Source organism: Pseudophryne corroboree, chromosome 5, assembly GCF_028390025.1.
Source record: "Pseudophryne corroboree isolate aPseCor3 chromosome 5, aPseCor3.hap2, whole genome shotgun sequence".
NCBI classification, from domain to species: Eukaryota; Metazoa; Chordata; class Amphibia; order Anura; family Myobatrachidae; genus Pseudophryne; species Pseudophryne corroboree.
In genome coordinates, this window is record NC_086448.1 from 545,105,936 (window position 1) to 545,121,547 (window position 15,612).

Genomic DNA, 15,612 nt, shown 5'->3' on the forward strand with positions numbered 1-15,612 from the left:
TATACCCCATGGTCCTTACGGAGTCCCCAGCATCCTCTACGGACTAGGAGAAAAAGATTTACCGGTAGGTTTAAAATCTTGTTTTTGCAGCTTTATCAGTACCTAAGCAGTTTTTCAGTTTTGACTGCCCCAAACCAAGGGGGTTATTCAGGTTTGTTAGCAAACCAAAAAGCAATTGGGTAAAAACCATGGCCCTCATTCCGAGTTGTTCGCTCTGTAATTTTCTTCGCATCGCAGCGATTTTCCGCTAATTGCGCATGCGCAATGTTCGCACTGCGACTGCACCAAGTAAATTTGCTAAGAAGTTTGGTATTTTACTCATGGCATTACGAGGTTTTTTCTTCGTTCTGGTGATCGGAGTGTGATTGACAGGAAGTGGGTGTTTCTGGGCAGAAACTGGCCGTTTTATGGGAGTGTGTGAAAAAACGCTACCGTTTCTGGGAAAAACGGGGGAGTGTCTGGAGAAACGGGGGAGTGTCTGGGCGAACGCTGGGTGTGTTTGTGACGTCAAACCAGGAACGACAAGCACTGAACTGATCGCACTGGAAGAGTAAGTCTCGAGCTACTCAGAAACTGCACAGATAAATCTTTTCGCAATATTGCGAATCTTTCGTTTGCAATTTTGCTAAGCTAAGATTCACTCCCAGTAGGCGGCAGCTTAGCGTGTGCAATGCTGCTAAAAGCAGCTAGCGAGCGAACAACTCGGAATGAGGGCCTAGTTTGCACTGCATGTGTGGCAGATGTAACTTGTGCAGAGAGATTTTGATGTGGGTGGGTTCATTTGTTTATGTGCATGGTAAATACTGGCTGCTTAATTTCTACACTACAATTTAGATTTCAGCTTGAACACACCCCACCCAAATCTAAATCTCTCTGCACATGTTACATCTTCCACACCTGCAGTGCACATGGGCCCTCATTCCGAGTTGTTCGCTCGCTAGCTGCTTTTAGCAGCATTGCACACGCTAGGCCGCCGCCCTCTGGGAGTGTATCTTAGCTTAGCAGAATTGCTAACGAAAGATTAGCAGAACTGCTAATAAATAATTCTTTGCAGTTTCTGAGTAGCTCCAGACCTACTCACAGATTGTGATCAGCTCAGTCCGTTTAGTTCTGGTTTGACGTCACAAACACGCCCTGCGTTCGGCCAGCCACTCCCCGTTTCTCCAGACACTCCCGCGTTTTTCCCTGACACGCCTGCGTTTTTTAGCACACTCCCGGAAAATGCTCAGTTACCACCCAGAAACGCCCCTTTCCTGTCAATCACTCACCGATCAGCAGAGCGACTGAAAAGCGCAGCAGAATCCACAGCAAATCTGCTAAGTTTTTAGTTAAATAACTAAGCGCATGCGCCCTGCGTACCATGCGCATGCGCATTTAGCAACAAATCGCAGCATAGCGAAAATCGGCAACGAGCGAATAACTCGGAATGACCCCCATGGTTTTGCCCAATTGCTAACTTTTTTGGTTTGCTAACAAACCTGATTAAGGGCCCAAATGTGGAAAATATTCTCTCTGCTGAGGCTGATGATGCTGCGCCTGTTAGAAATTGCTCTACTGCTACCATGATATTTTCATTACCAGCTACAGTTTCTGAACCAATTTGCATTTTGCATCAATCTATTGGTGCCACTGTTGGCACAACATTGTGGTCAAACAAGAGGTCATTAAATGGGGTTGCTTTTGCTTGGAACTTGACTAGTGTTGGTAGAGGGATATTTGAATGTAGATATTTTTCTTAGGCAAACTTAAGACCTTCTAACTTTTCTTCTACAGTTAGACAACTACCACAGTAATGTGGGTCCATCAAGTAAGCAAGAAAATGTGCAGGTCCCAATGCTTGATTATAGTGGTTCAAAAATGTCTTCATGCTTGGTTTGTCCAGATTGAATTCTTTCAAACTATCCTCTGATTCTTTCCACATATGTAAAGCATTGAAAAAAAATAAAATAATAATCAATAATTTAAAAAAAATCATGTAATTTAAATCATGATTTAAACCAGCACACCCTGCGCAGCAGTATCGCCATGTTTCTCTATGTACATGATCGCAGCTGAAGGCACATACACGCCTCGAAAATGGCAACAACACACCTGCATTTTTGCCACCACTCCCACGTTAACTCCCCAAATGGTCCCTTCCTGACAATCACTGTGTATAAAATGTCAGTGCCAGCGGCATCGGAAAGGTACCTTGGCGCATGTGCAGTGCGATTGAGGCACATGTGCAGTCTGCTGATAATCGCTCCATTGCGAAACATCTGCACTGCGTACAAACATGAATTAGGCCCAATATGATGTTGAATTTATACCATCATGGTGAATTTTTGCATCTGCTAATAAGTTAAATGTTTTTGCTTAGAAATGACTTATAATGGTCCTCACTAAAAGAAACAACTGGATGCACGGCACAAAACCCATGGGTGCAAACAGTTTTGCACAAGTTGTCCACTCAGTGCACATAAAGGTACAAGCTCTAAGGTAAGACTGTGCCGAGTATACTGTAAGTCAGCCTAAGTGCACGGAGAGTTTGGAAAGTCTTAAGAGGCACATTGACATCACCTGCCCAACTTCCTACCACTTTACTACAAACTCTTATGTGCTCTCTTAAAATACTGCCTGGGCCAGCGCAGGCACACGAGTGAAGAGACGGGGCATGACCAGCATGTAGAACCTTGCAGGCCACTCTTAACCATCATTTTTGGGATTGCAGAAAATAGGTAAATTGTGGATTTTATAAACAAATATAATAACCTACAACTCGCTATAGACCAGGCGGCACTTCTATTTGATCGTTGTAGCCACTTAGGGGGTCATTCCGAGTTGATCGCTCACTGACATTTTTTGCAGTGCAGCGAACAGGTTACTACTGCACATGCGTATGCACCGCAATGCGCAGGCGCGTCGTACGGGTACAAAGCGGATCGTTGCTGGGCGATGGATTTAACGAAGAATCCATTCGCACAGCCGATCGCAAGGAGATTGACAGGAAGAGGGCGTTTGTGGATGGTAACTGACCGTTTTCAGGGATTGTTTGGAAAAACGCAGGCGTGTGCAAGCGTTTGCAGGGCGGGTGTCTGACGTCAATTCCAGGACCAAAAAGACTGAAGTGATCGCAGTGGCTGAGTAAGTACAGAGCTACTCAGAAACTGCAAAAAGCTTTTTCGTCCCGCTCGGCTGCACACGCGTTCGCACACTTGCTAAGTGAAAATACACTCCCCCGTGGGCGGTGACTATGCGTTTGCACGGCTGCTAAAAGTAGCTAGCGAGCAATCAACTCGGAATGAGGGCCTTAGTCACAGGAGCCAGAGATATCTGTTTTATGCGACATACTACTTTGACTTTTCAATGTCTTGTACTTTATTATAACCCACTTTGTCTTGCTTCACAGAAAATAGTATAATAAGTGTCATTGAAAGAAAATGCTACTTTGTTTATAGCCATTTAGTGCATGATGTAATGATGGGAACGAGGGGCGTTGTGATGGACTTTACTACATGAGTTACTTTTGTGTCTTCTGAGTTTTTGGGGAAGTGTGTCTGGGAATGTTCTGGTGCTAAAACAAAGGTTTTTTTTGTGCAGCAAGGGACACCCCTAAAGCCCCTTCTACAGCCCTTTATCTCATTTATCTTTGCTACACAAAATGAAAACTAGATTTTACAGATCCTTGACTCTACCCAAATCTCCTTATATTATAATTATCTTTTATTTATATGTCACCACTATGTGTCCACAGCAAGGTGCAGAGATAAGTAACACAATAACTACACAAAGGCAGGGTGAAAGGGTAGGTGAAGTGGAGAGTAGGGTAGAGCGACTTAGTGCATCTTGTAGAAGCATGCAGTGATGGGTAGCAAATGGGGGGGTGGGGAGTGTGAGTAGGAGGGTAGAGCGACTCAGTGTAGCTTGTAGAAGTTCTACATGCAGTGATGGGTAGCAAATGGGGGGCTGGGGAGTGTGAGTAGGAGGGTAGAGCGACTCAGTGTAGCTTGTAGAAGCATGCAGTGATGGGTAGCAATGGGGGGGTGGGGAGTGTGAGTAGGAGTGTAGAGCGACTCAGTGTAGCTTGTAGAAGCATGCAGACTGCATGTAGAACTTCTACAAGCTACACTGAGTCGCTCTACACTCCTACTCACACTCCCCACCCCCCCATTGCTGCCCATCACTGCATGATGCAGTGATGGGTAGCAATGGGGGGGTGGGGAGTGTGAGTAGGAGGGTAGAGCGACTCAGTGTAGCTTGTAGAAGTTCTACATGCAGTGATGGGTAGCATTGGGGGGGGGAGTGTGAGTAGGAGGGTAGAGCGACTCAGTGTAGCTTGTAGAAGCATGCAGTGACCGGTAGCAAATGGGGGGGGGGGGGGGGGGGGGAGTGTGAGTAGGAGGGTAGAGCGACTCAGTGTAGCTTGTAGAAGCATGCAGTGATGGGTAGCAAATGGGGGGGGGGAGTGTGAATAGGAGGTCAGAGCGACTCAGTGTAGCTTGTAGAAGCATGCAGAGATGAGTAGCAATGGGGGGGGGGGGGGGGGAGTGTGAGTAGGAAGCAAAGCAGCACTGAATGAGCCAGTACCCACTGTGCAGACACCCATAATCTGAGTAGCTGCTGGGGAAACGAGTCAGTGAACAAGGTGTACTGATGCTAGGAGAGAGGACCCTGACCATGATTGTTTAGTGTCTAATAGAGGTGGTGGGGGGACCAGTAGGGTGGACTAGGACAGGGTAACTGGTAGGTCAATAGAGCTGAGTATTGAGGAGGGCTAATAGGCTTTCATGAAGAGGTGAGTCTTAGGGGCTTGTTTAAAGGTGAGACTGACAGAAAGTGTGATAGAGCAAGAGAATAGGTCCAAGTAGAGGGACAGGTATACGGGAGAGAAAAGATGTGAGCAGATGTATTTCCATCAGGCAGTGCATATCTCTCGATCTGCAACCCATGCTCTTTGAGTAAATATAGGTGCGCTTGCACATCTCAAGGCACATGGCACCAGCATAAAGTATCTGACACTGTTCCTTGGCTGCATACTGTATGTCCAGGGATAAATCACAGTCTTGTGCTGTCTTAATCTAGCTATATATTTTTGTTGTACAGGATGAGGTGGCATTGATCTTAAAGCCCATATCAGAGAAGATTCTTGAAATACAGACATTCCGAGAGAAAAACCGGGGAAGCAAAATGTTCAACCATCTCTCTGCAATCAGTGAAAGTATCCCAGCAGTTGGGTGGATTGCAGTGGTGAGTTGCTTTGTTTGTTACATCCATCCAAGTAACACACCCAATAGGTGCAAACAATAATCAGATGCTATTCTACTTTACATGTTGATCTTAAAAAAAAAAATTGTGATGCTGTCATTTTGGGGACATCAGAAAGTGTGTGACAGGTAGATCTTTAATTATATTTCTCTTACGTCCTAGAGGATGCTGGCGTCCATATTAGTACCATGGGGTATAGATGGGGCCACCAGGAGCCATCGGCACTTTAAGAGTTTAATAGTGTAGTCTGGCTCCTCCCTCTATGCCCCTCCTACCAGACTCAGTTTAGAAAATGTGCCCGGAGGAGCCGGTCACAGCTAGGGGAGCTCTCCTGAGCTTTCCTGGTAAAGTTTTATTGTAGAGTTTTTTTCTTTACAGGAGGCTGCTGGCGACAGCCTGTCTGCATCGAGGGACTGAGGGGGGGAGCAGTGTCCGGCCTGCGGGGTCTTGAGCCACTGACTCCACTGACTGGACATTAAGCTCCAGAGGGGACAGATCGCGCCCCGCCACAGGGGAACGTTCACCCCGGCAGCCAGCCGCCACCCCCTTACAGAGCTGAAAGTAGTGAGTGGGTCACTGTCCCCGCTTACAAGCGGGGGGTCAGTGTGAAGAAGGCGGCTTAAGGGCCGCGCTCCTGGACGGCTCAGCGGTACGGCGCTGTGAGGGGCGTCCTGAGCCAGCACCTGACCCTACACTGACCACAACAAGCCTGTCGGGGTCTGCGGATCCAAGTCAGCACAAAATCCTCAGGCCAGTATAATCTTCTAAGAGCGGGAAGACAGCGCCATTAAGGGGGTGGAGCTTCTCAGAGCGGACCCAGCAGCGTTCAGCACCATTTTCCTGCCTGCAGCTCACTGCCAGTGGATGAACAGGTCCCTCCAGAGCAACTCCAGCTATCTGTACGGTACCAGGGGGTAGTAGAAGGGAGGGGAGGCTGTGTAAAGACTGTGTCACCTATTAAGGGACACAGTCAGTGCTGGTTAGGGTCTCCCTATACCTATAATAGCGCTGTGTGTGGGTTGGCTCCAATCTCTGTGTCTCACTGCCATTCTTGGGGGGGAAACTCTGTCTGCCCAGTACCCTGTGTGTTTGTGGGGTGTTTGGTGTGTATGTGACAACATGTCTAGGGACACTGGCCCTCATTCCGAGTTGTTCGCTCGGTATTTTTCATCGCATCGCAATGAAAATCCGCTTAGTACGCATGCGCAATGTTCGCACTGCGACTGCGCCAAGTAACTTTGCTATGTAGAAAGTATTTTTACTCACGGCTTTTTCATCGCTCCGGCGAACGTAATGTGATTGACAGGAAATGGGTGTTACTGGGCGGAAACACGGCGTTTTATGGGCGTGTGGCTGAAAACGCTACCGTTTCCGGAAAAAACGCAGGAGTGGCTGGAGAAACGGTGGGAGTGCCTGGGCGAACGCTGGGTGTGTTTGTGACGTCAACCAGGAACGACAAGCACTGAACTGATCGCACAGGCAGAGTAAGTCTGGAGCTACTCTGAAACTGCTAAGTAGTTAGTAATCGCAATATTGCGAATACATCGGTCGCAATTTTAAGAAGCTAAGATTCACTCCCAGTAGGCGGCGGCTTAGCGTGTGTAACTCTGCTAAATTCGCCTTGCGACCGATCAACTCGGAATGAGGGCCACTGTTTCATATGCTGCAGAGGATTATCTTCCCAGGAAGACTTCATACCATGTAATCAGGATTGCACTGTTGTAGCGCAGATCCCAGCTAGAGAGCCAGAATGGTTAGTCTCTCTGAGGGGGACTATTTCTCAGATTTCTGATAGGGTTGCTAGGACTGAGCATGCCACTCAAGTTCTGCAATCCTCTATGGTTGTATGGTCGGATACTGCTTCCTCGGGGTCCCCTGCGATACATTCTCACAAACGTGCACTTGCCAAACTTATGCAAGATGACACGGACACCAATTCTGACACTGCAGACGGTGACGGGGATGTGTCGAGGGGGGCGGCATCACTTGCTAAGGGGGTGCAGTTGATGATTAAAGCCGTAAGGGATGTGTTACACATAGCTGACACAGCTCCTGAGCAGGTGGAGGAGGCCTTTTTCACAGACAGTAAAAAGCACCCCCTCACCTTCCCAGCATCCAAAGAATTGAATGCTATCTTTGGAAAAGCCTGGGAAAATCCGGAAAAGAAATTTCAGATCCCTAAGAGGGTCTTGGTTGCTTTTCCCTTCCCAGAAGAAGATAGAAAAAAGTGGGAGTCTCCGTCGATAGTTGACGCCTCTGTCTCCAGGCTGTCCAAACAGGTGGTATTACCAGTCCCTGGATCTACCGCGTTGAAAGACCCGGCAGATCGCAAGGTGGATGCTACGCTAAAATCCATTTACACGGCTTCAGGGGCTATACTGCGGCCTACTATAGCCTGTGCTTGGATTGCAAAAGCTATTGCCAGGTGGTCAATTACTCTGCAGGAGGAATCAACTACGATGGATAAAGGTGACGTTGATTTATATTTACGCCATATTCAGGATTCTGCAGGATTCCTGGTAGATTCCATGAAGGACCTGGGTTCCATGGCTGCGAGGATCTTCTCCATGTCCGTCTCGGCTCGCAGAGGTCTCTGGCTGCGCCAATGGTCTGCGGATGCGGAATCCAGGAAAAGTGTGGAGGGTCTACCTTATACAGGTCAGGCTCTCTTTGGGGAGGCGCTAGATGCGTGGATTGCCACGGCTACAGCGGGTAAGTCTCCTTTTCTCCCCTCAGCTGCACCGGCTACGAAGAAGCCTTTTACACCAGCCGCGTCACAGCCCTTTCGGCCCGCGAGGCCTAGAAAGAACAAGCCTTCGAACACCTTCTTCAGAGGTGGTCGTGCTAAAAAGAAAGAAGCCTGCTCCCGCTGGCTCCCAGAACCAGAAGCTTGCTTCTGATACCCCAAAGTCCTCCGCATGACAGTGGTCAGCTGGGCCTGGAGGAAGGTCAGGTGGGGGTAAGACTCCGGCATTTCAGCCTCGTCTGGATGTCGTCGGACCTGGACCCCTGGGTACTGGATATAGTGTCCAGAGGGTACAGGCTGGAGTTTCAAGATCTCCCGCCTCACCGTTTCTTCAGTCAGGCTTGCCAGCTCTACTGGCAGACAGAACAATTCTTCTGGAAGCTATCCACAAATTGGTGGTGTCCAGGGTCATTGTTCCAGTTCCACCTCATCAGTGGAGCAAAGGTTACTATTCAAACCATTTCGTGGTACCGAAGCCGGATGGTTCGGTACGGCCAATTCTGAACTTAAAATCTTTGAAGCCCTATCTCAGGGAGTTAAAATTAAAAATGGAGTCTCTGAGAGCTGTCATCTCAGATCTGACTGAGAGGGAGTTCCTGGTGTCCCTGGACATCAAGGATGCATACCTCCACGTTCCCATCTGGTCTCCACATCAGGCATATCTCAGGTTTGCGCCGTTGGATGATCACTATCAGTTTCAGGCGCTGCCGTCTGGCCTCTCCACAGCACCGAGGGTCTTCACCAAGGTGATGGCGGAGATGATGGTTCTCCTGCGCAAGCAAGGGGTGAACATAATTCCGTATCTGGATGATCTCCTGATCAAGGCGTCGTACAGGGAGAAGTTGTTGCGATCCATTGCTCTTACGACACATCTGCTCAAAGAGCACGGTTGGATCCTGAACCTTCCGAAGTCTCATCTGGAGCCGACAAGGAGGCTGTCTTTCCTGGGAATGATCCTAGACACGGAAGTGCAGAGGGTGTTACTGCCGGTGGAGAAAGCATTGGTGATTTAATCAATGGTCCGGATGTCTTAAAGCCTACCCGGTTCTCGGTTCATCAGTGCATCCGCCTTCTGGGGAAGATGGTTGCCTCCTACGAGGCTCTACAGTACGGAAGGTTTCATGCTCGATCCTTTCAGCTGGATCTGTTGAACCAGTGGTTGGGATCTCACCTACACATGCACCAGTGGATCCGTCTGTCTCCGAAGGCCAGGATTTTGCTCCTCTGGTGGATACAACTGCCTCACCTTCTGGAAGGCCGAAGGTTCGGCGTTTAGGACTGGATCCTTCTAACCACAGATGCAAGTCTAAGAGGTTGGGGAGCAGTCGCTCAGGAGGAAACCTTCCAAGGACGGTGATCAGATCAAGAATCCCTTCTCCCGATAAACATTCTGGAGCTAAGAGCCGTGTGCAAGGGCCTTCTGCAAGCAGCACACCTTCTACAGGATCGGGCTATTCAGGTGCAGTCGGACAATGTGACCACAGTGGCTACATAAACCGACAAGGCGGAACGAAGAGCAGAGATGCCATGTCAGAGGTGTCAAAGATCTTCCTCTGGGCAGAAAGAGATGCGGTGGCGATGCTGGCAATCTTTATTCCGGGTGTAGACAGCTGGGAAGCAGACTTCCTCAGCAAACACGATCTCCATCCAGGAGAGTGGGGCCTCCATCCGGAGGTATTCAAGGAGGTAACCGGTTGGTGGGGGGTTCCTCACATAGACATGATGGCCTCCCGCCTCAACAAGAAGCTGCGGAGGTACTGTTCCAGGTCGAGAGACCCACATGCAGTGGCGGTGGACGCACTGGTAACACCGTGGGTGTTCATGTCAGTGTATGTGTTCCCTCCACTTCCTCTGATACCAAAAGTTCTTCAACTGGTAAGAAGAACAAAGGTTCTGGCAATCCTCATTGCTCCGGACTGGCCAAGGAGGGCTTGGTACGCGGATCTACTGGATCTTCTGCTGGAAGATCCAAGTTCACTTATCAAGACTTACCACGGCTACGTTTGATGGCATGGCGGCTGGACGCCAGATCTTAGCTCGGAAGGGTATCCCGAGTGAGGTCATTCCTACCCTGATACAGGCTAGGAAGGGGGTAACGTCTAAACATTACCATTGCATTTGGAAAAAATATGTTTCTTGGTGTGAGTCCAAGAAGTTTCCGGTGGTGGAGTTTCAACTTGGACGTTTTCTCCTTTTCCTGCAAGCAGGGGTGGACATGGGACTGAGATTGGGCTCCATCAAGGTCCAGATCTCTGCATTGTCCATCTTCTTTCAAAAACAATTGGCTGTCCTCCCTGAGGTTCAGACCTTTTTGAAAGGGGTTATGCACATCCAGCCTCCCTTTGTCGCGCCAACAGCACCCTGGGATCTTGATGTGGTGTTGCAGTTCCTGCAATCTGCTTGGTTTAAGCCTCTGCAGGAGACTGATCTCAACTTTCTCACGTGGAAGGCGGTCACTTTGTTGGCCTTGGCTTCTGCACGACGCTTGTCGGAATTGGGGGCTTTATCTTGTAAAAGCCCCTATCTGATCTTCCATGAAGACTGGGCGGAACTTAGGACTCGTCCACAGTTCCTGCCTAAGGTTGTATCGGCTTTCCATATCAACCAACCTATTGTGGTGCCAGTGGCTACTGACTCCTCAATTGCTTCAAAGGCCTTGGATGTAGTGAGGACTTTGAAGATCTATGTGAAGAGGACGGCTCGTCATAGAAAAAGTGACTCTCTGTTTGTCCTCTATGATCCCAAGAAAATTGGGTGTCCTGCTTCTAAGCAGTTGATTTCATGCTGGATCAGGTTTACTATCCAGCATGCTTATTCCACGGCAGGATTGCCGTGTCCAACATCTGTAAAGGCCCACTCTACTCGTGCCAAGTTTTACATGTTCGACACTTTGGCCTCTGATGACCTCAAGTTTGGTCAAGCAGTGTTGCAGGAGCCTCCGCGATCTCCCTCCCGTACTGGGAGCTTTGGTACATCCCCATGGTACTAATATGGACCCCAGCATCCTCTAGGACATAAGAGAAAATAGGATTTTGGTTACCTACCAGTAAATCCTTTTCTCGTAGTCCGTAGAGGATGCTGGGCGCCCGCCCAGTGCTGCGTTTTCCTACTTTGGTTTTATAGTTCAGTACAGCCTGGTTCCTAGGTAAGTTCTGCGTTATTTACTGTTGCAGCTGTTGCTGAGTTGTTCCGCATGTTAGTCGGATTTGCCTGTTGTGTGAGCTGGTATGAATCTCGCCACTATCTGTGTATTTCCTTCTCTCAAAGTATGTTGTCTCCTCGGGCACAGTTTCTAGACTGAGTCTGGTAGGAGGGGCATAGAGGGAGGAGCCAGCCCACACTATTAAACTCTTAAAGTGCCAATGGCTCCTGGTGGACCCGTCTATACCCCATGGTACTAATATGGACGCCAGCATCCTCTACGGACTACGAGAAAAGGATTTACCGGTAGGTAACCAAAATCCTATTATTACTACCGTAACTGACTTTTGTATCTCGCTGTTGAGCTGCCTGTTGACCTTATTATGTAAGTTATGGCCAGTGGTTGTTATTTGGCCCAACAAATTATATTATTATTTGAGCATTCAAACCAGATTCTTTCCAAACATTATTAGAACTATTTAAAGGGTCAATAAAATCGTATTGCATATATAAATTTGACAAGCAAATTAAATAGAAATATATACCATTGTTAATTGCTCAGGAAAATATAAACTGACACAATAGAACCAGGTTACGCAGTCCAGTACTGTAGCTTACATCATTGCCTGTTAAATGTTAGGCTCTGAGAAAGTCAGTTAGCATACAGGACTCTGAAGTGAAATCATCCTTGTTATATCCAATTGATCTTATTCTTATCTGTGCACAAATTGCATTATTTAGTAAGTTCTTTATTCTGGGTTTTGACATTTGATTAATTAATCTTGTCTTATATTTAGTCCCCTGCTCCCGGTCCCTACGTGAAGGAAATGGTGGATGCTGCTACCTTTTACACAAACAGGGTATTGAAGGATTACAAAAACACGTATGTACGCTTTAGATGTTTATGCGTTACTTTTAGGTAAAATATGTATAACTACATTTAGCCTCATGTAGAGTTAGAAATACAGAGAGAATTTGCACATTGCAGAACTGGATGAATCAGAAGATGTGTCCCACTCTGCAAGGGTAGCCTATGCTCCAGTTGTACACCAAGGGAAAACAATTGCATGTGCGTCCGATTGACACCAGTAATATGTGTGCCTGGTTTACGCCATGAGATGTGACTTGAGAGTGATAGATGAAAATGCAATAGTAGTTACAAAACACAATAGCGTTAATGATGTACAGGTTGAGTATCCCATATCCAAATATTCCGAAATACGGACTTTTTTGAGTGAGAGTGAGATAGTGAAACCTTTGATTTCTGATGGCTCAATGTACACAAACTTTGTTTAATACACAAAGTTATTAAAAATATTGTATTAAATGACCTTCAGGCTTTGTGTATAAGGTGTATATGAAACATAAATGAATTGTGTGAATGTACACACACTTTGTTTAATGCACAAAGTTATAAAAAATATTGGCTAAAATGACCTTCAGGCTGTGTGTATAAGGTGTATATGTAACATAAATGCATCCTGTGCTTATCTTTAGGTCCCATCACCATGATATCTCATTGTGGTATGCAATTATTCCAAAATACGGAAAAATCCAATATCCAAAATACCTCTGGTCCCAAGCATTTTGGATAAGGGAGACTCAACCTGTATCATATGGATTCAATATGGGATCCCGGCGGTCAGGAGACCAACACTGGAATCCTGGCAGCTGTAATCCCGGCAGCGTGTGCAGTGAGTCCCCTCATGGGCTCTCACCACACTACTCTATACCCCCCCGGGTGGTGGCATGTACCACCACGGAGGGATAATACCGGGCTTCTGTAGGGATTCCGGCCGTATGCATTTGCACATCCCTATCATGTAAGTAAGAAAGCCTGCCTGTGTCTAGTCAATGTTATTAAGAAATACAAAGTCATAGTTACCATGTAAAATACATTTAAAAGATAGTCAGTTACAGTTTTGCTAAGAGACATTTTCATTTAAGCCATTAGAGTGCATTTACTAACACTGCAACTTTTGTACTAAAACATAGCAAAAGAAGTTAGCTTTTGTTTGTCAAGCTCAACATAATGAAAACCTTTCCTATTAAAGAGAGCTAAAATTCAAAAAATGTAAAGATAACACTCCCAGTCATTCCTACTTTTGAATATAGCTAAATATTTTACTCTTACATTTATACGTGATCGGTTTATGAACTTGAGAGTTTCTGAACTCACGGTTGTTTCAAGGTGGACCTTAAAGTCTGATATACAGCTGATTGTGAGGAGGCACCCTGCAGGTGATGTGGTTGCACACATTGCTATGTATGAAACGCTGAGTGTATAGATGAGTCTGGAACAGAAGCGCACAGTCATCATCATGCACCTAGATTAAGTAGATGCCAAATGCATTTCTCCCAGCTAAGGTAACATATTTTATATGACTCGTATCAGAAAGGGGTGTGCGTAATGTGTGTCTTCACACCCTTACATTCACCAGTTAATAAGGTTGTAAGGTCGACACCAGAATGTTGAGTGGTATGATGCCTGTAAAATGTCAACATGGTGAAAAGATTGACATATGATATGTCGACACAGTGAAAATGTTGACGATAGACATGTTAGCTTTAGAGATAGGTTTAAGATTGATTGTCGACATTTCGTTGTCGATATGCTGCATGTCGACTTTGTGCTTGTCGGCATGCTGAACATGTCAACACATTGACTGTCAACATGTCCATGTTGACATTATGAACGTAGACATTGTGACCGTCACCATAATATACCAAACCCATGCATCAGTCTCTTGTATTTTACATAGATGACTATCCAGCATCAGTTTTGTATTCTTCAAGTAACCAAGCGAGTACTGTATGTTCTAGCAGTAACAGTTCTGGACAAACCGTTCACTTATGTTCTGCAGATGTGTCCTCTTACATCTTTGCTCTGTGTTTATAAGTCATATTACACATAACGTGTGAGTGCCGTGTGACTCTGTAGCGCAGCGAGTCAATTTTTCCCCCGAAAATGCGTCTTAGACGCAGTGTAATGCAATAGGACACAAAAGCAGCTCCTACTGATTAAAATGATATGCAGTAATGCCTATATTCTGTGTGTGACTGTGGCTGTACTTGCATACAAAAGACTATGCTACAGTGTTTTCCTGAATGTGGCTTTTGGTTGCTGATACAGCCACAATTACACACAGAATATAGGCATGCCACGTATCATTTTAATCAGCAGAAGCTGCTCATGTGTCTTATTGCATGACATTGCAGCCACGTCATGGTGCGACTTGAAGGGCTGTTTAGCGTGACTGCAGCGAGGATGTCAGAGGACACATCTGTATGCAGATATATGTTCTTTACAGATACATCTATGCACTATACATACAGATGCACACCAACAACGCTATAGACATTGTAAACATTATTTAAATAGATAATTTATATCAGTATACATGTGTTTTTGAAATTTGACTAATTATATTTCCTGTTTTAGTAACACTTTGAAAACAGTCAGTACCATGATGTACACAGGGCTGGCTGTAGACCAAGTGGAGCCCAGGGCCCTTGGTGTAGGCTCCAACATAAGAGTACCACATTAATAGTTGTTCTTACCTTAGATGCTATAAATCCATTAAAATCTATATCAGTTTATTTAGCTTTTAACATTTGTATTATACTTTACAATTGAGAAAATATTTGACTTGGAGCTTTATCCTTGAACTCTGAAACAAACATCAAAGGTGGAGTGCATGTGGTATTTGCACACTTGGAACCCCACTCCTTACTGGACACACTTAGCAAACCCCCCCCCCCTTTACTGGGAACACTTGGCACCACCACTTAATGGGACACCTAGCACACCCTTACTTTGCATACTTAGCACCCTCTCCCCGTGCGCACTTTGTACACTAACTCATCTCTCTTATTAGGTACACTTAGCATTAACATCCATTCTGTGCACACCACAGATGCTTACAAATGTGATGTTACTCTGTGCACAGTAAGTCAGCCAGCAGGAGAGCCACAGCTCTCTTGGGATCCCGCTTCCACCCTCACGCTGCTACACAGCATGGATGCCCCCAGCTCTGCCCAGTACCTAATGTCCAGAAGGTCCTTCTGGTGAGGAGAATTTAGCAAAAACCCTTCGGAGTCCGAGCCAATTACCTTTTATTGGTTGGGTGGCGAGTGGGCACAAAGCCAGGGGCAGCTTCTGGATGCATAAATGACCTAATACGGTAACTGTATAGCACCAGCTGCTGGATGAAGATGGCAGTGCAGCCATCTATTAACATGTGCTGTCCAATTGTAAAGCGTAACAGAATATACTGCGCTATATAAGAAACTGTTAATAAATAAATGTGCGGTAGAGCAGGGGTGTATAACATGCATCCCTCCAGCTGCTGTAGAACTATTCATCTCAGCATACCCTGTCACAGTTTTGCTATAAAGGCATGCTAAAACTGCATGCTGGGCAGTAGACAACCCCCTCGCATTGCAGTTAAAGAATTGATGTATCTCAATGGTGCCTCCAA

At 46.4% G+C, this 15,612-nt stretch overlaps 1 protein-coding gene across 3 annotated transcripts in view; it reads left to right on the forward strand.

Annotated features, from left to right (window-relative positions):
- The window catches only part of CAP2 (cyclase associated actin cytoskeleton regulatory protein 2), a 335,178-nt gene that overhangs the window by 219,258 nt on the left and 100,308 nt on the right, over nucleotides 1-15,612 (forward strand). For all 3 annotated transcript variants that reach the window (XM_063923215.1, XM_063923216.1, XM_063923214.1), the window contains 2 exons: nucleotides 5,083-5,226; nucleotides 11,929-12,014. In XM_063923215.1, the coding sequence (XP_063779285.1) occupies nucleotides 5,083-5,226; nucleotides 11,929-12,014 (230 nt within the window). The remainder of the gene's footprint in view (nucleotides 1-5,082; nucleotides 5,227-11,928; nucleotides 12,015-15,612) is intronic.